Consider the following 22,078-nt stretch of genomic DNA (forward strand, 5'->3'; position numbering starts at 1 on the left):
AATGGCTTGGACATCACACCAATGCTTGTGACTTCCTGCTTAACCCAAAGGACCCCCATGAACGATGAAGCTCAAAGGCCTTATATGCCTTATTCCATGGACACTGCTCATCGCGGGAAGACTGTGTGCTGATCTAAAGTAGCTTTTTGCAGGTGTCAGCTCTGCTTTACGTAAAAGGAGAAGCCCAAAGGAGAGTGTAAAAATAAGGTGAAGTAAACGTAAAAACTACGCCAGCATTTCTGATACCTATGTGTGTTGCTGTGGAGTGAGTAGATGTGGCTGGTTAGCCTGAGTTTGCAAGAACCTCACAGAAATGGGTGTCAGAAACCCATGTTTAGCAAGACTGAAACTTGTGGAATTCTCCAGCATTTGTTTCTCAGCTGTACTTGTTTAGACAAACCAGACAAAAAGTACCTGATTTAGTCTGAAGAGGGAAGCTGGAGTCCAAGGTAAACATGTATGGGCAGCACTTCTGAGTAGCTTGACTTTCAAGTTTCCTGAGAGCAGTCATGCCCACGGAGTCAGTAATGAGAAGGAATTTGTTTGCTGAAGGATTTCTGGGGCTCAGTGCTTCTTTTCCAGGTGGGGGCATTCAGACAACTGATGAATGAAGAGTTTTCTGTCTGGGACAGTAAATATTTAACTGGAAATTTTAGAAAGATCTGTGCTTCTGAGTTTTCAAGGCCTTTTTTTTTTAAAAAAAAAAAAAAAAAAAAAAAAACTTTAAAAAGAAAAGAAAAAGTCTTTCCTGCAGTCACAGAACAAAAAGCAGAGAAGCACAAAAAGGAGGAAGGAGACTAGGAGACACAGGGCAATCAGAAAAGCCGTGTGCCTCTGCAGCGTGCTGTGGTCCAGCATCTCCTTCTCCACAGAACATGCAAGAGGCAGCTCTCTGCAACACGCTGCAGAGCATTCCTGTTTCCCTGCTCAGTTCATTCTACCACTCACCATGTCCCATTAGTCACATTAGATCCAATCACTGAACGTTCAGTGTTTTCTTCCCTGGGAAAATCAAACAATACAAAAAGTGACCTGCTTGGAAATCCAGAAGTGATGAGAAAGGGTAGTTTTTTTTTTTTTAAAGTGAATACGCCTTTCTCAGTTTTTTCTACCTTTCCAGCCTGGCATGTTTTGGACCCAGGAGTGGCACTGGGATATCTGGCATGCAACCTGTGTGGTAGCCGGGTAGCCGAGCTGCTGGGACGCATGGGGATGGTGTGCTGTAATGTCTCAGCATGCAGAACCATAGGCTTTGGAGGCCTGGTCCAAGTGATGGCAGGTTTTCCAGTGATTTCAGTGGGAACCGGAGCTACTCTCAAGAGGATGAGTGTCACAACCGGCTAAATTTTCCCTTTCAGTAACAAGGATGATTTTTCTGGTTTGTCCTCCAGAAGTGGCTTCAGACAAAGACCCTTAACACTTGCTCTGTGACTGACCTCCCTGCCTCAGAAAGAGCTATGTCTTCCATTTCCTCCTGAGATGACAGAGAGGTGAGCAGTGTGCGCTTGAGGCCAGAGCACGTCTGGTAGTCGAGTGCAGCGGGAAGGAGAGGTCCCGGAGATCTGCACGCTCCGCTGCTGCAGCAAGCTCGAGGGCCTTCTCCTCTCGGGCACGATGCACGCTGTGTCACCGCAGGAATGCCTGCCCAGCCATGCTCTGACAAGGAGGCTTGAGCCCACACTTAGCCACTCAGCGGCTCGTCCAAGGGGAGAGGGGGAAGAGGAGCCGCTGGGGACGAAGTGTCCCCGGGGAGGTGATGCGGTCTGCTGCCCTGAGAGCAGTGTGCCCTTCAGAGCCAAGCACCGGCAAGAGGAGCGCGGGGAGGGCAGAAATGGGAAGGCGGAGAGGAGATCTAACAAGAAGATTAGATTTTAGGAGGCTTTCTCTTGCTTTAACATTTCTCTGGAGCACTGCTCCATTGTTCCTGATGGAGGGGTGCTGGCTGGCTCTCTGGGCTGCTTCTGTAGGGTGATTCACTTTGTTGTTGACCGTGGCCAGACACAGTCCTTTTGGGTTACCAAATTATGAGTGGCCCTTTATGGAAAAGTCTTACTGGAGGGAGATGTATAGGAGAAAGCTATACAAAGAAGTGGTGGCAAAACAAATAAAAAAAAACAACTTTCATGCCACAGAGGGTATGCCCAATTTCGTAAACGGTAAGAAGTGGAAGAGAAGGAGAAAAGAAGGTCAAGGGGCTACCCAGCTGCTGCCATCCACTGCCAAAAGCAGTTATGGAGAAGAGAGGCAAACTTCTCACAAGTCCACAGGCGAAGGACAGGAAGCAATGGGCACAGGTTACGACAGAGAAAGTTCAGTTTGGATATACAGAAAAAAAAAATCCTTCCCACAAGAGTGGTACCGCCCTGGGACAGCCACCGGAGAGGTGATGGGATCTCCATCCTTGGAGATGCTCCAGACTGACAGGACAAGGCTCCGGGCAAGCTGACCTGGCCTTGGTGAGCCTTGCTTTGAGCAGGAGGTTGGGCTGAAGACCATGAGGTGAAAACCTTTGTGTGATTCTTCAAAAAGCTTCTTTGGACAGCCAGCCAGCTCATGGCCAAAACAGCCTTTGGATGGGCTGCCGTTCTGTGGCGATTTCCCCATGCTCTGCACCAGGTGGGAAGGGGTGTGAAGGACACAGGACAACCAGGCAGGGCTCTGCAGGGCAGGAAAGGCAGCAGCAAAGTTTTTGGAAGTGCCCACAGACTTGTTCCTCTTGTGTTCCTCTACTCTCTGGAGAAGGCCTCGGGCCCACAGCCTGCGTCAGAGCAGAGCTGGGCCTCTGCTTGCATGTCAGGAGAGGCAAAGGAAGAAGACAACGGAGGGGCAGCGTGCAGTTAGTAACAAGCCTTCCCCTGAGGTTTCATGAGTGCAGGTTCTCCCTGCCTGCCTCCCCGCTGTCCTCGAAGCAGGGCACTCACACTGCAGGGCTGCTGTACCCCAGGTTGCTGCTCTGGCTTTTCCTCGCAGGTTTGCTGCCCATTTCTTTTCTCAGGCAAGGTATTCTGTGCTCTTATAAAGCATTTATTGAAGAGATTGCTTACCTTCTATTTTTTTTTTTTTTTTAATTTAGGATTTCTGCACCCAAGGCAAAGATTAGGGTGGCAATGCACCTAGAAGTACTTCAGAGCATCCAGCTGGCTTGCGCTTTTACATGTTATCACAAGCACAAGCTCCCTTCCACCTCTCAATATTTCTCACCTTGTAGCAGAAATGCCCCAGATATGACAGTGACAAGCTAAATGCACTGCATGTGTTTGAGGCCTGCCCACCAGCTCCTTTCTTTTCTCTCCAGCATACGTCATCCAAGCTTTCGGGCTTCTCTCCTTTTAAAGCCCAGAGAGTCCTTGCCAACAGTCCTTATGTAAATGGAAAATTTATGCACACACACCCATGCATGTGCAGTCATCCCTTCTGCTTGCTCACATACTCTCGCTCTCTCAAAAAGGCTGTCAGAAATCTCATATTTTCCACTCAAGGCCTCTCCTTCCAGCCACAAACTACTGGACAAACGTTGAGGACTTCATATACCTGCCTGTCAGATCCAGGCGTGACAAGGGCCTGGTGGTGTTTGGTTACTGCTCCTCCCAAGAGGGCTGTAAGTCTAAGTTTTAAAAACTGCTTCTCAGACTGTATCCAACTGCTGTGCACCCACACAACACCCTTGGGGTGGTTGTACCAGGAGTACATCCATGCACCGTGACCTGGCCTCCTTTTAAACTGACCTGTGCCTTAGCACGAAAGAAATGGATAGTTCCAGCTAAGTCTCAGTACCCCATTTTCCATCTTATCCCCCTGCCAACTCACCTGACATCTTTGTCAGAGCAAAGTAACCGTTAAGAAAATTGCATTTAATGTTTCTGATGCTGTGATGCATGGCATTTTACTTCTGCAGACTGCAGACTGCAGAGTGCTACTTGAGGTTGTGCATGCAGCATGCTCCCATTGCACAGGCAGTATGAGTTCCCTGCATTTTGTTTTCTGCATTTTATGGCACCTGGCATCACGTGCTTTCACCTTCCTATCCTTTGAAAAGAAATTGCAGAGCCTGCAGATTTCATACTGCAACAAAGGTGGCCAGCAGATCAGATCTGGTGACCTAAAATAACAGCCCCAATGTAGTAAGAGCCACACTGATAAATCTGAAACATCTCAACTGTATAGAAGATTTTGTGTCAGAGGAAGCAGTTTTAGGTTTTCTCCCTTTTCCGCCTTTCTTCCATCTGAAATCTGCAGAGGCCATGCAGGAAACCAGGGAAATGTGACTCACACTCACTTATACCCGTGAGTGATCCTGGATTTTCACCAGTCCTGCCCAAACTGCAGCTAAAGGCGCTGAGTAAACAGGAGGATGGTAATTATAGCAGTCAAATGGCCTTGCCAGCATCTTCAATTTAATTTCATTTATGTGACTAATTAGTATCCCTTGAAGATCTACGATGTGCCTGTCACATGGATTAAAAAGCAAGCTACTGATAAAAACTAGCCATCAGTGCAAAGTCCTATTTCTGACTGTTCCTGAAACAGATCCAGCAGGCATCTGCTCTCGGCTCACCACCCTGAGGTAAACTAGCTGAAGGTTGAGGAGAAGAAAGGTGCTGCTGGTAGTGAATTCACAGCTGGCGGAGGCACCGGGTTGTCCCACGCTCCTACGCGTGTGGGAAGCCCGACTGCCAGCAATATTCGGGGAGTGGGGACTCGGTGGGGACACAGGGAGGATGCTGTGAAGGTGAATGGGCCACAGGCAGCGTGGAGCGGGAGCTCCTCTCCTCACGGAGTTACAGGGGATCCTGCTTTTCCTCTTCAACAACCAGGGGTGAGCCCGCTTGCAACAACAGCACGATGGCCATGAGAGCAGCTGCTTCCCTCCACGCTTGAAGGAAACTGGCAATATTTTTTTTTTTAATGAAAGGTTTCTACCTGCCTGACAAGGCAGAATGGATCTGTCACACTCCGCTTTGGCCTCTGAGGTCAGCAGAGAGAGGTGGTGCGGGCATCTCCCTGCCTCTCAGCTCAGCCCTCCCTGCCAGGAGAAGGCTTGCTTGTGAGCAAATGCCTGCGAGAGGACCAGTTCCTGACAACACATGGCAGCAGGTGATCCATAGCATTCCCTCCTTTTCACCTGAACCAGAGCAAAACTGCCCACTGACCCTCCGCATCTACAGCTGGAGAGCTCTGGTGTGCCACAAGGCAGTTCCACAGCGTTTTCACTGTAGGCGACATTTCAGTGATATACAGCCGTATGTCACTACACCAACCGTCTTTGACTGCTGTACAGTATTGCCTTTACCACAGCCATCTGCTTCAGCGAGAGCAGATCTTTTAAAAAAGACACGCTGAATCTTAAGGCCACACAATTAAATTGCTGATGAACCAGTAATCGAGTCATCCATGGCCTGATTCCTCACTGACAGGCTTCTGTCTCAAAAATGCGAGAAATCCCTGAGTAAAAAGTGTGGAGCTGTCATCAGATCTGGAGATGCAGAGCTTTGCAAGTTATGAGGAATTCTTTTGTTGGTGTGCAAAAGCTGTAACAAGCCACTTCAGCCTCCAGCGCTGAAGCCAAATCTGGGTGGGATTTGCCAGCAAAGAAAGCAAAGGTCTCACCAGCACGGGCACTATTGCCCAAGGCTGCAGCTGCTCTCCTAATTTACCAGGGTGCTGGTATCCATGATCAGCACTGCCTAGAAGGGCTATTTCTGGGGACACACAGTTGTCAATGAGTATTACTGGAATTGCATGCCTTAAAAAGAAGACAAGAGGAACAGGCATGACAGTCAGTAGGTTTTTGAATGAAAATGGGGGAAAGGAGCAGCCCTGTCTCCCTGCTAAGTCCTATTTACTTGATGTATCAATCTCCTTTATGCAGGAAATGTTGACAATGCTGATGATGCTTGTGATTGATTATTAATACAATGCCTTAGAGGTTACACCATGAGCAGAGACACCTCTTTACAGGGTACCAACACGGAAGAGAAATGTGGAACAAGCACAGGACATAAGTAGCTTGGGGAAGGGGAGACAGCAGCACAACCGTGTTGTTTGCCTGATAAGTCAAAATTATGTTCTGCAGGTTTTACACATGCTTCAGGAAGGAGAGCTTTAAATAGGAATCAGGAGAATGATAACATGCGGATGAAGCATTGAAAAAAGCAGAATGGTGTGGGGCCAGTGGAACAGAAGGAACTGTGGAAGAGTGGGAAGTATTTGCTTCTTTTTGTCAAGCGTCTCTCCTAACAAGGAGCCCTACTTCAGCTCCATGCTGTCAGACATTTTAGATCTCATACAGGAAAATTGCATCTGCAGCAGTGAACATGTCTGCAGGAAGATCCTGCAGGGTTGGATGGGTTGCTTTTAAGGGTTAGGACTTTACTTTTATACTTTGTGAAAATCACGATGTTGACTGAAGCCAAAATTCACAGATGGGAGGAAAAATGACAGCAGTCTGTTCTTGAGGAAGGATTATTCTGTCACGCAGGATACAATAGAGACCTCCTCTTTTACTACTTTAACAAGTTTTATTTCATGCTGGAATTCCTGCTTCAGAAAGGCACTGTCATGGGAAACGGATTCTGCCTGGAGACCAAACATTGTTCAGGATATCCCTTCTACCTCTGCGTGCTATTCAGCATTAAGGCGGCTCTAAGCAAAATCCTGAGACTATTGAAATCTCTTTCTTCGTCTCCCCCTTTCTTTTTGACAAGTGTGTAACAAGGATGCAATTGTTTGGAAGCCCGGTGGTGAAGAGAGCAGAGAGTGAAGCCTTCAGACGTGCCTCAGTGGTTTAGAAACCTAACCCCAAGGCTTGTGAAAGAGTTCACTGGAGGTCTTAGGTAGGGTTGAGCTTCCCCTCAGGTCTCTAGACACCAACGTAAAGGCACTGGAATGCCTCTAACAGCCGACCCTTTTGCGGATGTTCCCACCTAGGATTATCCCGGCTCTAGGGCTGAAGAATAACCCTTGGCCAAGTGATGGATCACAAGCCCTTGTCTTTGAGTATCTGCAGTTTGTGTTGGGTAGCCGCCCGTTCGACCAACAGGAAATCGTTTCTTCGTCAAAATGACTAAAGCTTTTGAAAGATGAAGGCAAGGGTTCCTCTGATGAATCACCAAAGGGCTGCATTTGGGGAATATTGTTCCTTGTTACCCAGAAGCTACTTGGCAGCCTGCTAGCCGTGGAGCACGAACACAGCGAGGACATGCAGGTATTGACTGGCGAATACAATCGGCTGTCAGAGTCCATCCCAGCCCCCCAAAGCGGCCTGTTTATTCCTTCAGCTGCTAGGTCACCTTGTGCTTCAGGTGTCTGCTGGACCTTGGAGTGAGTGTGTGCGTGGGTCCAGGCTCTGTGGAGCCATGGGAGCGCTGTGAGCACCTCTGCAGTGGACACCTACATCCCACACCATGGGGACACCGTGGCCCCTTTTCTGGGGACACTTTTGCTCTGTTTCCTTAGTGCTCAGCACCCTCCTTTCCAAGCCCATCACATCTCCCTCTCAGGGGCATGGATGTTTAAAGATCATTCGGCTGGAAAGGGGGGCCCGGGGTCAGCATCACTTGTGCTCCTGCTCAGAGAAGTGCTTACACATTCCACGTGATGGCTGGTACACGCAGCAGCACTCCAGAAATCCCTGGAGCAGGACAGGCACAATGGACCCCTCCTGGCAGGGCCAGCTGTGACTGCCAGGTGGCCGCCTCCTGAGCCCCAGTTTCCAGCCAAAATAGCATGGAGATCCAGGAGAAGCCCCTCATGAGACTTGGCACCTGCCACCGCTGCTGGTGTGGTCAGTGAATGCACCCTGGCATCCCTGGGGGACCAGGAGCCCTGGGAGCCCGTCCTCATCCCTGCAGGCTGCCAGACATCCCCAGTGATCCTGCCCTGAGCACTGGGAGCAGAAGGTCATTCCAGCTCAACCCCAGCCCTGGCAGCAGGGGTAAATTGCTCTCTGTCTGCCCAAGAGCTGCCCTGCACAGTAGGACAGACACAGCCCAGGAGAACTGTCGGGCCCATGAGCTCTAAGCGCCTCCATCACTGGGCCAGGAGAGGTGTTTGGGCAGCAGACTTTGATCCCAAGTTCTTCCATACAGCAAAACTTCTACTCTGACTCAGAGTAAAACCAGAGAGAAGTATTTCTCTTTCTGCTGCCTCTCTCCCCAAGTGACCCCTCCATATACCGTGCACCTAAAAGCCCTTTAGGCTTCCAAAACAAACCGAAAAAAAAAAAATAAAATCAAAGAAACGGAGTATGATGGGAACCAAAAATTGGAGAAGGACCTCAGGCATCATTTAGGAAAGGCGCAGTGTCTTGCTCTGGCACTGTGCCACCCATGCTCGATGCCTGGAAGGCTGGGAAAGGTTCTGGGGAGCAAAGACCGCTGTGCAGGAATGCTTTAAGGCCTGAGTGGTAATGAGTCAGTGCTGAGGTTTGGACGCATGTTTCCTACTTAGCACCTGCCAAATGCACCAGACCTCGATGAGGAAGGACACGGAATAACATTATCCCTGGTGCACAGACAGGAAATGGGAGCTGAGCAGAGGGAATACTTTCCTAGGATGAAACTGGGGATTGGCTGTGGGTCTGGGACGAAAATACACGGGTTTCAGTCTCCCTGGGACATAGATGGAAAAGTGCCCATCCCGGTCCCATAGCTGCTGCTGTTCTGTTGGTTACCTGGCGAAGGAAAGGAGGGGAAGAAGAGAGAGTGACTCCATGCTTCTGAGACAGAACCGCTTCCTAGCTGTGAAGGAGACAGGGCAGAGCAAAAGAGCAGTGCTCTGCCCCTGGGATATTCCTCCTGTCCTTCTTTCCTTCTTTCCTTCGAGGAAAAGAGGGGCTTCGAGCCCCTCGAGGCAGGGAGCTGGAGCAAACCCCTCAGCAGCTGCTCCCCCAGAAGACCCAGCCTGGGAGGCGGCCCAGGCCACGTGCCTTCACCCACCTCCTGTGGCAGCCGCAGCGAGGTTGAGCAATTTTCAGGCAGGAATTTGATCGGGAGCTCCGTCCCGGTTACCAAAGACGGGTTGCATCAGGCTGGCATGTGGGTGCAAACCCTCTTTATGCTCTGTTTGCACTCGTTCTGGCGCTAACCCCACCGTGAGCTCACTGGAAAGCCGCTTCGTGCACGGCAGCCCTGCGAGATAACGCTTCTCTCCACACCCAGCGCCGGCCCCAGCACGGGAGGGGAGCCCGGGTGGATGCAGCCAAGCCAAGATGCTGGCAGGAGGGTGGGCAGGGATGGTGGGGGCCCTGCATGGACTGGGGAAGGGACAGGCTTTGGACCAGGGGCCAGCCGCTTTGGGGAGGGCTTTTGGTGGGCAGAACAGTGTGCGAGGCAAGGCGGTTGAGCCCTGTGGGGGAAGGAGAGGTTGGGGTGAACATCTCCTAGCTGGGGCCAGGCCTGAAACGCCGACAGGAGCTGACACTGCTTTTCTGACCAGAGCGACGACCCTCATTCCCCTGGGGTTGTGTCTGAAAGCACACACCTCTTGGCCACATGCTGTTATGGACATGGGTGACTCCTGACTCAGATCAGCATCTGCATGGGCAGCTGTGCTGAGCAGCTGGGTGTACGAGGGAGAGCCCAAGCCCTGAAGCGCTGAAATAAAAACCCATTTTCCAGTTCTGTAGCAGCGGTGGGCCTCGGTGCCACAGGCATGGGCAGAAAGTACCAGGAGGTGAATGCAAGCCTGCTGGCAGTGCCCTCGCCTGGTGTCCCCTGCTCCTGGGGGACACCTGCCAGAGCAGCCAGGCAGCATTTTGGATGAGACAGGCGGCGACCACTGCTCCAGCCCAGCTCCTGGAGGGTCTGGGTATCATGAGAGCATCCCCAGTGGCACCCCTACCCAGCACGAGGGGTACGACCCATCCAGTTTTTCAGGCTGCGAACACGTTGCGGGTTTCAGGTTGCGCCGGGAGGACATTCCTCTGGCGCTACACTCCCTGCAGGGCTAATCCGCAGGGGAATGCGCCTGCGAGGTGGGGCCACCCTGGGGCTGTCGGGCTGCAGAAGGCAGTCACAGCCTTGCTGTGCTCATACACCAGCCTCTCGCATGGCCTGAGCCCCGTAGGAGACCGGAGAAGGTCCACGTCAGGTCTTGGGTGCTCTGACATCTCCCATGTGTTGCTGCCGGAGATCCTTTTTCATCCCCAGCCTGCCCTGCTGACAGCAATGTGTGTGCCCAATGCAGTCTGAATAGCTTGAGACCCTGCAGCTCTCCACTGGAGCCTGCCACAGGGACCCCAGCACGTCAGCGTGTGCCACATGTAGGCACCGAGGGGCCTACCGGGTCTCAGATCGCCCATGCAGGCCTGCTGTGTGCCTGTGGTCTGCAGAAGAGGACCTGCACCGATGGGGAGGCCGCACGCAACACTAATATTCTGCCTATTCCATAAATAAGCTCTCTTTAAACCTCTTAGTGTTTTACACTTCTCAGTGTTTCAGTGATCTTTTCTAAACGACTTCCTCGTGTGAGGACACCCTTTCTGCAAGTGCTGTATCTCTGCTATAAACAAGTATCAAAAATGGGATAGAAGAGTGTCCTCTGTGACCCCATCATGCCTTTGCTTTTTGCTGTTATCACACCAATATTTTTATCTGACATGTTGAAATGTTTTTAAAAAAATAGTGGGAAAATGACCCTCTCTAATCCATGCTCTGGAGAGGGGCTCTCAAGCAACTACTCTGCAACAAGATAAGTGTGTCTACAAAGATTTCAGGTGGAGAAAGCATGCTGTAGTTAAAAGACTTGTTGAACAATGCAGAGGAGAGTGATGTCTGTGTCTAACAGTGCTTCAAGAAATCCAACCTCCCCCCCTTTACCCTGCCCGGATAGCTAGGCTGGACTTCTGTTTTCACCCTCAGCTACTATGTTGTCCTTGCTAGAGCAATCTGGTTGCAAATAACCTTAAATCTTTGTCGAAACTACAGTGCTGCTCTGTTTGGACTTGGCTGGTGTAACCCCTGTTAAAAAATGCAGAAAATATTTCAAAGTTAAACTTTAAAAGGACAGCCATTGTTTTATTTGTGTTTAATTAAAAATAATAATAATAAAAATTGTTTTCCAGTCCCATGGTAATTAGCAATCCAATCTACAGCTCCCATGGGAAAGAGCCTGGAACAAGTGTGCTCGAATATTGACTTGCTCTAGACATTGCCAAGGTGTTGAGTACAGCAATTTGTTGGGAGGGGGTTTCCAACTTTGTCTCTGTAGCAGTTAAACTGTCATGCTCCAAACCACAGAGTTTTACTACAGCCTCCATTTCCCTTTGTTTTACCTGAACTTCTCATCCCGCTCTGCAAATCCTATGCCAGAATGAGTCATTCCTGCAGGACTAGCTCTTATTTTTCTGCTCTCCTGTCAGTGTTGCCCAGACTAGTTCAGAGGAGAAAAAAATGACACTCCCCATTCAATAGAGCCGTATAACAAGTGACTGAAAGAAATTACCTCCAGTGCTCAGCTATTTACACTGCACCAGCAAGGAACACCCCATCTGCACGGCACAGTGCAGCTGACAGGCCAGTGGCCTCCAGCACGAGCGCTTATGGTAGTTTTACCCTGCTGGGCAGCTGAACTCCAACATAGCTGCTCTCTCACTTCTCAGAGGAAAAGGGGGAGAAAATATGATGGAAAGGACTCAGGGGTTGAGATAAGGACAGGGACATCACCCACCTTTTATAGTCATGGGCAAAACAGACTCAGCATAGGGAGATTAATGTAATGTATTGCCTATCACTAGCAGACTAGAGCAGTGAGAAATTAAAAGCAAACTACAAACACCTTTCCCCCATCCACCTTCTTCCACTTCCTCCCTCTGAATGGCACAGAGGAATGGGAAATGGGGGCTGCAGTCATTCCCTAACAATCTGTCTCCACCGCTCCTTCTCGGTCCCTCTCTGCCCCTGCTCCCCGTGGGGTCCCTCCCAGGGATGCCGTCCTTCCTGAACTGAGCCTGCGGGGACTGCCCACAGGCAGCAGCTGCTCCCACACGGCTCCGTCCCACGGGGTCCATCCATCCCCCAGTAGCAAACTGCTCCAGCACGGGTCCCCCACGGGTGGGCGGCAGCTCCCCCCAGACCCCCTGCTCCTGTGTGGGCTCCTCTCCACGGGCTGCAGCTCCAGCCCGGGGCCTGCTCCTGCGGGGGCTCTCCATGGGCTGCAGCCTCCTCCAGGCCACATCCACCTGCTCCACCGGGGGCTCCTCCACCCATGGGGGGGCTGCAGCGTGGAGATCTGCTCCATGTGGGACCCATGGGCTGCAGGGGGACAGCCTGCTCCACCAGAGGCCTCTCCCTGCCCAGCCCTCAGGGGAACTGCTGCTGCCTGCCTGCAGCACCTCCTGCCCTCCTGCTGCACTGCCCGTGGGGGCTGCAGGGCTGGATCTCAGTCCTCAGTCTCCCAACGGCTGCTGTGCTGCATTTTTGTTTGTTTGTTTTTTCCTTTCTTAAATCTGCTCTCCCAGAGGCACAACAGACATCGCTCCCTGGCTCAGCTCTGGCCAGCAGCGGGTCCCTTTTGGAGCAGCTGGAGCTGGTTCTGCTCCAACATGGGGCAGCTGCTGGGCTCTGCTCACAGAGGCCACCCCTGCAACCCCCTGCTACCAAAAACTTGCCATATAAACCCAATGTAGTGATCTCCCCAGGCAAGGGCATACACCAGTGCTTCCCACCTGAGGAGCTCCTGTGAGACCTCCAGAGAAGGAGGGGGGATGCTGTGCTGCTCATGGGATGTTCTTGCTGCCTGAGCACCAAGGAGTGGTGCTTGCTGGCTCCCTCTTCTCCTCCTGCCTTGGGGGTGGATGTCATCAGGCGTCTTTTGGAGGCCCCCTCTCTCTGGTGACAGCTGAGGTCAATCCTGTGCCTCCTTCACTGACTGTGTGGCTCAGGAGGGAGAGGCTTCTGCTCTGGGGCTTACCTTCTGAGAGCAGGTCTTGCCCTGCCCCTGTCCCATACACCTTTCCTTGTGTTCACATATAAACAAACATTTGCCACAGAAAACATACTTTATTTATTTATGTATGTATTTATTTATTCATTTGTATTTTGACATTTAATTTTCCATCCTTCCCTCGTTCTTTATTTCTGAAAGTCATAGAAACACTTTCAAATAGCAAGACTGCATTGACTTTTATTTAACACAACAAAAAGGAGAGAAACTTGAAGGCCTCAAAGATGCTGTTCTCCTTCCTATTCCCTGTCCAAAATATGATCCTGAAAGTGATTGTTTAAATAATTTCTGGAAGATCTGTTTTCTGATAGTGGTCTAGCATGGTGGCAAATCTGTGATTTGCGTATGAAGACGTAAACTGCATAAGCAAAACCACCAGGGCCAGCTGGGAGAAATAAGATCTGAGCACCTGGCAGGTTGAGAAGCCATTTTGCGTGTGTCCATAAGTCATTTTCCTATATCGTTGACAGGATTAGAGCTGACTTGACAGAAACTCCTGGGAACTGTGGTTCAACCTCACAGTGTCTCTCACGGTAACAGAGAGAACTGCAGGAATAGTCTGGCCCAGCCTCTTGCGGAAAGCAGGGTTATGCACCAAGTGAGGCTGGTCTTCTCGCAACCTCAGGCCACAACCAGTTAGGCTTTAACATGCCCAAAGGACCGGGATCCCACCGTGCCTTCGGGAAGCCTGTCCCAGGGCACAGATTGCACACGTGAAGTACAGACTGGTAACTGCACAGTTCAGAGCACTGTCCAAAATGTAGGTATATCTCTGAAACTGTATGCTGCCTCTGGAAATGCACACCGTGTAGTTACAGTCTGTGCTTCTAACAGAAGCACAAAACTTAAAAGCCCGTCTTTCTATCCAGATTAGTGTGACCTGCACACTTTTGGAAATACACATAGCCTCAGGTAAAAGCGGAGGTCATATGTGAGAGAGCAGGTGCTTATCTAGCATAAATCCACACAGGGCTGTTAACTGCAGTAGGACCCACAGCCTTTGTAGTCTTGTCAAAGAAAAGTTTGAGAAAAACTTGAGAAATAAACTGTCTCCTCATCTGGGAGTAGATATTTTGCTATGGGCTCAAGAAAAACTCCAGTGAATTTCTGTGGGTATTTGTAAGTAGGGCACTGTTTGGCAATTACCACAGTGGTAATGGGTCAGAGAGTGCTAATGAGAACAAAGAGGCCCAGGGAAAAAAAAAAAAAAAAGAAGAAAAAAAAGAAAAAAAGAAAAGAAGAAAAAAAAGGAAAAACCAGGAGCCCTTTGTAAAAGTATTTGGATTTTGCCCACCACTGCCAATAAGCCTGAACTACCCCTGCTTTACATTTTGTTCTGGAAATAAAGGCTATTTACATCCCTCACTCATGGAATTAGAGCAGCAGTTTGAAGTGCTGGGTGCTGCCAACTCACTGTCAGTGCCTAACGTGCCTGAATTCACCGATGGCAGATGGTATTCACAGTTTTCCTTACAGCCAGGTGTAATTTGCCATTCGGTGTTGTGTTAACGCAGGTACATGTGTGCACATTAGTGCAGATGCATATGCCATTTTAAGCCCTGTGTTTTTTGTTTGTTTGTTTGTTTTGTTTTGTTTTGTTTTTCTTTTTCTTTTGCCTCTGTCAAGCCTCAGTGTGATCCTCCTGGCAGAAGCAGCAGATGTGTTCAAAGAGACTGGAGAACAGCAGAGTGCAGCCTTTTGCAGAGCAGGGGATTTGTGGAAGCACCAAGCTTTGGACATGGAGTTGCCTTTATGTCTGTGGAGGAGTGGACATGGTGCCTCAGAGAGGTGTCATCGGGTGGGGAAGCAGGCAGATGCAAGACTGCTGCTCATGCTGCAGGTCCACATGGATGACATCCAATCGCCCCCATTTCAAAGCCAGAAGATGGGGAGCAGATATTCAGGTCATTTTTTTTCATTCTTGGGGTATTTCCAAATTGAAGAGTCTCATATCTGATTTGGGTATTGCTAAGCAATTTCCTTCCTTGAGACAAACTCTCAGCCCACCTACAAGACTGATGACTACCAGACTCTGCAGTTAGGTAGGCTGTCCACCAAGCAGTACAAGTCTGTGATGGAGGAACAGGGGAAAGCAACTGTGCAGGATAGCACTTACTTACTCATCTGCTCTTACAGCCCCTGCTCTTCCTACTGTTCCTCTTTCACTGCCTAAATTCTGGAACAAAGGAATGCTTCTGTTGCTGCACAGCTCTGATTCATCCAGAGAGTGGGCTACCTTCTGCTTAGACCAAGCTAGGGAATGAAAGTGATTTGGAACCAAAGTAAGGTTTGTAAAAATTATAAATCACAGAGGAGATTAAAATTTCCCACCATTTTCCCATTATTAACCTTCTGCGATTAATATTGAGTTATAATGCTGTTTCATCAGTGATTTTCCTTGGCCTTGAGAAAAACAAACAAACAAACAAACAAAAACAGAGCTGCTCACAGCACTGCAAGTTTTACATGCTCTTTAAAGACCAGTCCTAGAAATCTGTGACATTTTTTTCACATTTTTTTTGCTCAAACCAAGGAGACGCTGAGATTGAAAGTCTTGGATTCCAGGCCAAGACCTGGAGGAGAAAACGCCCTGGTGGGCACCGCTTTTTTTGTCCGTCCCTTCAAGATCTGTTCCACAAAACAAACATCTCCACCTCCAGCAAAGGCTCCTCATCTTCTTCCAGCTCCAGCCCCCTTCCCTTCCTTTCCACGTTCCCTGCCTTTCTGTGGTCCTCCTTCTCCTCTTCCTCATCCTTCCTCCTCCTTTTCCTTCTCCTCCTCCTCCTTCTTCTTCTCCTTCCTCTCCTCCCCCTTCTGCTCTTCCTCCTCCTCTCCCTCCTCCTCTTCCTCTCCCTCCTCCTTTTTCTCCTTCTTCTCCACCTCTTCATTTTCCTCCTCCTCTTTCTCCTCCTTCTCCTTCTCCTCCTCCTCCCCCTCTTCCTCCAAACCTTTTATTTCCCTTCTTTTCCTGCTTGGCTGTCCTCTCTGACCATGAGGAAATCAATGCTCAACCTCCTGCAAGCTGCAAGTGCCACAGAATAAACAGAATAGAACAAGCCAACTGAGGAAATTGGTTACTAAATTATAGGAAAACTCTACTGCAATTTGCTAAAGACCTTTAAATGGCTGTGTTTTGGGTGGAACAACAAGAAGGCCATTAGCAGCAAAGAACACAACCAAGAAATCTCTCCTGCCTATTAATTTCCCAGCACTACAGCATGGCTAAAATTACCTGTTCCCTTTCCACTCCACACTGAAGTGCTGGTCAGAAAAAGGGCAATGCTGTCCAGGGCTGTGCGGTTCTGTCTGCAACGAAGGAAAAAGAAAGGAAACATTTCTTTCCAAATGGCTGACTGAAATACAGCAAGATACTTGCGAGGACTCTTTGCTGACATTAAGGCAAAGTAATTAAATAATTAGTCTCAAATAAAATAACAAAAGCAATAAACTACCCTGTCCAAATGGCCACATCCCATCATCATCACCATCTATCGGGCACCAGGTTTCGCCGCTGGCTGCTGAGAGGGATGAAGCAGCACTCCTGCCAGCAGTGCCAGGCTTCACATGGCACAAGCCCAGGGTCCAGCCAGCCCCGCGGAGGTGGCAGGCTCAGCAGACGGGTCCCAGCAGGGCACCCCCGAGGGCAGGAGGTGGTGGGCAGCAGGAGATGTCGGTCCTGCAAGAGCCACCACCGTGCCCCGTGTGCTTGGACCTGCTACAGGCTGAGCGAATGCCAAAGACGTAGGCCGCTATTAGAGGGGATTAAACCTCTCGAAACTGTTGAATGACTGGCCCAAATAGAGCATTTGAAAGGCAAAATAGAAAGCTCTTATTTCCATGCCAACAGCCCCGATGGCTATTCAAAGATACCCATCCGGAAGATTTTCATGAGGCGCTGAAATGCACAAGCTGCAGAGGAGCGAGAGCCATGCAAACCGCACACCACCTGCCAAAAAAAAAAAAAAAAAAAAAAAAAGGCATAACAAGTGATTTTCGTCTTACAGAAGAGAGCCTGACTCTGCTTTGCACGTCCCCAGAAAAAGTCAGCTCCTCCTTGCACGGCATCTGACAGATCTGCTCAGCTCCCATGGATTTCTTGGGGGTACAAAGGCAAGAATGGGCAGCCTGATCCTCTTGCAAACCAGGTCCAGAAACATAACCAGGGGGAGGGAAGTGGCATTAATTTGGGAAAGCACAACAGATGATAACCAACCAGGCCACTAATGCAAAGTATCCATTAGTCTGTTGCTTTCCATCCCCTCTTCTGCCACGTGGCCACAGGCATGTGGCAGCTATACCTCCTCTCCCCCCCAGAGATCTCACCCTGGTCTGCACGCCAAGCTGTAGGTACAAAGTATTTCCACGTATCCACACAACCACCCCTCTGCTTTTGTATCTGGTGCCTCCAGTCAGATAAAAGATACCTTAAACTTGGTGATTTTGGACTGCCCCTTGTGGGCACAAGCTCTGGAAGCCGATGAAGGATGTCCCCATCGCCTCTCCTGCTCCAGGAGACCCAGCCTTGCGGTCCCCCCTTGGATCTTAGCTGGGGTCCTCTGTCTTAAAGTGCAGTAAGTTGTCTGGCTTGGATGCCCTTCATGCTCCCAGCAGAGGAGACCTCGTGCCAAACACACAACCAGCAGAAAAACCAAGGGAGTCACCCCCCTGCAGAGGCAGCTGTGCTCGGGATGCAGGCTGCGCCACGGGAAATGTGTTTTCATTTCGTTTGTCTTCAGCCCATCTGATCTGGGATTTGGCACTGCTGAACCTACGGCTCGGGGCACCTTGAACGCTTCTCTGCTGCTCTTGGGGCACAGAGGCAAAACAAAACCCATCTCCCTTCAAGGACGGGAGGCGTGCTGGTGCTGGAACCAAAACCGTGAGCCTGCTGCCCCTGAGGGGCAGTCCCCACGCTTCGTGCCTGCTCCCCTCGGGCCTGGAGGAGGTGGGAGAAGCCCCTCAGGTCGCAGGGCTCGCGGAGAGCAGGGCTTCCAGCACTTTACTCCCGAGGGATCACAAGGGTGTGGTTTGTAGCCCAGGAGGGACTAAGGGGAATGAAGCCTAGAGGACTGGATTTCTTCCACGGTTTGAAATTGCTCTGAGAGATCCAAGCAGATGGGATTTTGGCTGGAATAACTCTTTTGGCAGCTAGTGGTACCAACAAACCCCCGTCTCGAGAGGCCATGGCATAAAGCTCTCGTGTCGGGCACGTTCTGTAGTGCCTGGTCTCAAAATCAGCGAGCGCTTTCCTCAGCCAAAGGCAGATTTCAGCACAGGCAGGATCTGAGCTGGGGAGTTCAGATGGAAAAAAAAAAAAAAAAGCTGGCTCTGCTGGTGCTCTCCAAAACCCTGTCCCTGGTACCGAGAGAAAGGTCGAGCTATAGCTTTCGTATGGCTAACAGTCCCGTAGGTACCACGCGCTTCCTATTGCACTGCGGGTGTTTAACCAGAGGGGCATTTCCAACTGTATTTGGTAAATCAATGCTGGGGACAAGACTGTGTGAAAGCACCGGATTCTCTCTTTCCTCTATAAAAATGTTGTCCCTCCTCCAGCATAGCTGAACCAAAAAAGTGCCCGTGGACGCGAAGAGCACCAAGGCTCTTGCTCCAGCAACAGGCACCTCTGTGACCGACCAGGGCGGGAGAGCTGCAGCCCAGGACCCACGGGTGTGGATCCCACAGCACTCGTGACACCAGTCGTTAAGATGGGATGCGTTCCCGTGCCCAGACGGGAGGGCTGGAAGTGTTTTTTAAGCAGCCTGCTGGCAGTACCAGACTGGGGACAGCCAGCACGTCGCACAAACGCCGCCTCACTCACAACAGCTCCGCGTGTGTGGCGAGGAGAGGCGCAGGAGCAGCAGCCAGCACGCGCTATTTCGGTACCCAGCTCACCCCGCTGCCATGCTGGGATCTGCCAAGGAGAGGGCTTTCTTGGAAGGGATTTCTTGCCGGGCTTTTCACCAGCAGCAGGAAGGGCGAAAGCAGCGTTTCAGCACGCCACCCCACCTCAGCGCACGCCTCTTTTGTTCCCCACCGCCTGCCACCGCAGACTGAAGCACGATCTGACTTTGCCCTCTGGAGGCACGGCGTTGGCATGGCGCAGCGAGGCACAGCCCCAGAGCCGCCCTTTGGAGGGCCGGGTAGGGGAGATTCGTGCCCAGATGCGGCTTCCTGTGAGCCAAGGGGGCAGAGCACGGCAGGAGAGGCAGCTGTGCTGGGGGAGGCTGCTTCTTAGTAACCCTCCCGCTGTGTTCTGCCTGCTCCAACACCGCGGGTGTCACTGCGGGAGGAGGAGGACGCTCTTGGGTCGAGCGCCGCAGCACGCGACGTGAAATGCTGCCACACAAATGATGCCAGCAGCTGGGACAGCGCGCGTGGGTCCTCGGCTGGTGCCACCCTGTATTTTTTTTTTCTGCTAGAAGCTGTAGGAATATGTAGGTGGCCTGAGACTCAGCGTCCCCTTATTTAGCAAGGAGCCAGGGATTGGGCTGGTTTTCCGCATGCCAGTGGCTCCTCACACGTGCTGGTTTTTCTCTGCGTGGAGAAATGACGTTGTGGGAAACCTCCGAGGGACCGCTGTTTCACCGGGATGCGCATCTCCTTTGTGCAGGGGTCCCCAGGGGATTGGGGGTGCCCTTCCCACAGCTGCAGACCCGGCACACCGCTGACAAGAGCTCTGGGAGCGCTGGCAGGGCGCACCAAGGCAGGAGTGCTTCCAGCAGGCCAGCACCTGCACTCGCTGCACCCCGTCCTGCCTGTCAGCCCCGCCACACTCCCACCCCATCCACTCCAGCACACGTTCACACGCACAGGGACGCTCATGCCTTGTGCCACGTGCGTGTGCACACGCGTGCATCCCGCTGCATGCCCAGGAGCCCCATGCACACCCCTCAATCCTGCCCCAGTGCCCTCGCACACCTGTGTGTACCTGCGTGTGCTCTCCCTCCATGCACGCACGTTCCTGCTCGTGCCGCTCCCTTCTCTCCCACCTCCCGGGGCCCTCCTGCAGCCCCTTACACACTGCCTGCGGAGGGTCCCCGTGCCAGCACGGCACGCACAGCACACACCCACGGCGCTCACTTGGTGCTGGCCAAACCCCCAGCACCTGAGCCAGCAGCAGGGAGCCGTCAGGGCCACGCACACCCCATCCCATCCCATCCCATCCCATCCCATCCCATCCCATCCCATCCCATCCCATCCCATCCCATCCCATCCCATCCCATCCCATCCCATCCCATCCCATCCCCATCCCCATCCCCATCCCCATCCCATCCCCTTCCAGGCTGGCAGCTGACATCCCGCGGCACGGGCACCCCGGGCAAGCAGGGACCCGCTAGGGGCTCGCTGCCGGGGGCCGGGGGGCGGCATCGGGGCGCTGCCCTGCCCCTGCCCCTGCCCCTGCCCCAGCCCGTCCCGGTGCGCGGGGCGTAGCAGGGGGAGTGCCGGCCGCCGCCGGGGCGCGGAGCCGCCGGACACGGCCCCATAAAAGCGGCGGCGGCGGCGGCGAAGGGGCCGGGCTGCGCCTCCTGGGCTCGGCGGGGCCGCCCCGACGGCCGCATGACCGCCGAGAGCCGCCTGCCCCCGGGCCCCCCGGGCCCCCCGCCGCCGCTGAAAGGGGACCCGGCGCCGCCGGGGGACGGGGAGGAGGCGGCGGCGGCGGGGACGGGGGGGACGGCGAGGGGCGGCCGCCGCCGTCGCAAGCGGGCGGCGGAGCGGGGCAAGCCGCCCTACAGCTACATCGCCCTGATCGCCATGGCCATCGGGCAGGCGCCCGAGCGGCGGCTGACGCTGGGCGGCATCTACCGCTTCATCACCGAGCGCTTCCCCTTCTACCGCGACAGCCCCCGCAAGTGGCAGAACAGCATCCGGCACAACCTCACCCTCAACGACTGCTTCGTCAAGGTGCCCCGCGAGCCCGGCCGCCCCGGCAAGGGCAACTACTGGACGCTGGACCCGCACGCCCGGGACATGTTCGAGAGCGGCAGCTTCCTCCGCCGCAGGAAGCGCTTCAAGCGCAGCGACCTCTCCACCTACCCGGCCTTCCTCGCCGAGCGCCCCGCCGCCCCCTGCCGCCTCTTCCCCCCCGCCGAGCTGCCCCCGGACCCCGCCGCCGCCGCCGCCGCCGCCTCCTGCGCCTTCTCCGCCGCCTCCTGCCCCGCTCAGGGCTGCACCGCCGCCGCCCTGCCCCACGGCTACGGGCCGCTGCCCTCCGCCCCCGGCCCCTACGCCCCGGCCGGCCCCGGCCCCCTGTACGCGCCCCCGGGGCGCTTCGTGCTGCCCGCATCGCCGCCGGCCCCCGCCGGGCTCTACGCGCCCCTGCCCCACTCCTACGGCCCCGGCGGGCAGATGGGGGCCGCCGAGCACGGCCCGAGGCACGGAGCCTTCCCCGCAGCCTCCGACAGGTTCGTCTCGGCGCTCTGACCCCCCGCCGGCGGCCGGGGAGCTCCTGGGGAAACCTCACGCTCGAAGATCTCGCTCTTGAGGACCTCGTTCTTGAAGATCTCCCTCCCAAAGATCTCCCTCCCAAAGATCTCCCTCCCGAAGATCTCCCTCCCAGAGATCTTCCTCCCGAAGATCTCCCTCCCAAAGACCTCCCCGCTGCTCACAGCTCTGCTCGCACAACCGGACCTCAGGGAGGAGGGAGGTGGGAGGACGCCTTCCCCAGCTTCGTGCACCACGGCCACAAAAGCACCAGCGTGCCAGCGGGTCCCTGCTGTGGTGCAGGGATGTGCCACGCTAGCGCTGGGGCTCGCCAGTGGGTTTATAGGGGCTGGGGAAGGTTTGGGGTGCAGGCAGGCTCTGCGAGTTGCATCCCGCCAGGGGTTTGTGCTTTGTGCTGTTGGGGCTTGGGGAGCAGCGGGGCTTGGTGCGTAGAGACTTTTCCTAGAAGTGTGCTCAGCCTCTGGAGTCCCTTCCAGACCCGGCGAGGCTGGGGGATCTCTGCCCGTAGAGGTCTTCCCGGGACGATTGCACAAAGCCCAGGCAGCCTGGTCTGTTTTGGAGCTGGAGTTCCTCTCTCCTCCTGAAACAAGTGAGAGAGGCAGGGCACGGTGTTTTCCGATCTCTGCTTGCTCTCCTTTTCTTTCAAGCTCTCCTAGGATGGAGAAAAGGCAAAAGGAGACCATGGAGAGGGGAC

The 22,078-nt window shown here is 53.0% G+C and overlaps 1 protein-coding gene across 1 annotated transcript; it reads left to right on the forward strand.

Moving 5' to 3' along the window:
• Window positions 1-20,499: 20,499 nt before the first annotated feature.
• On the forward strand, window positions 20,500-21,363 carry FOXE1 (forkhead box E1; the record flags this gene model as incomplete). Its single annotated transcript, XM_084305757.1, has 1 exon — window positions 20,500-21,363. The coding sequence occupies one exon, from the start codon at window positions 20,500-20,502 to the stop codon at window positions 21,361-21,363; it is 864 nt and encodes a 287-aa protein (XP_084161883.1).
• Window positions 21,364-22,078: the final 715 nt, after the last annotated feature.

This window comes from Netta rufina (assembly GCF_964035555.1).
Source record: "Netta rufina genome assembly, chromosome: Z".
Classification (NCBI taxonomy): domain Eukaryota; kingdom Metazoa; phylum Chordata; class Aves; order Anseriformes; family Anatidae; genus Netta; species Netta rufina.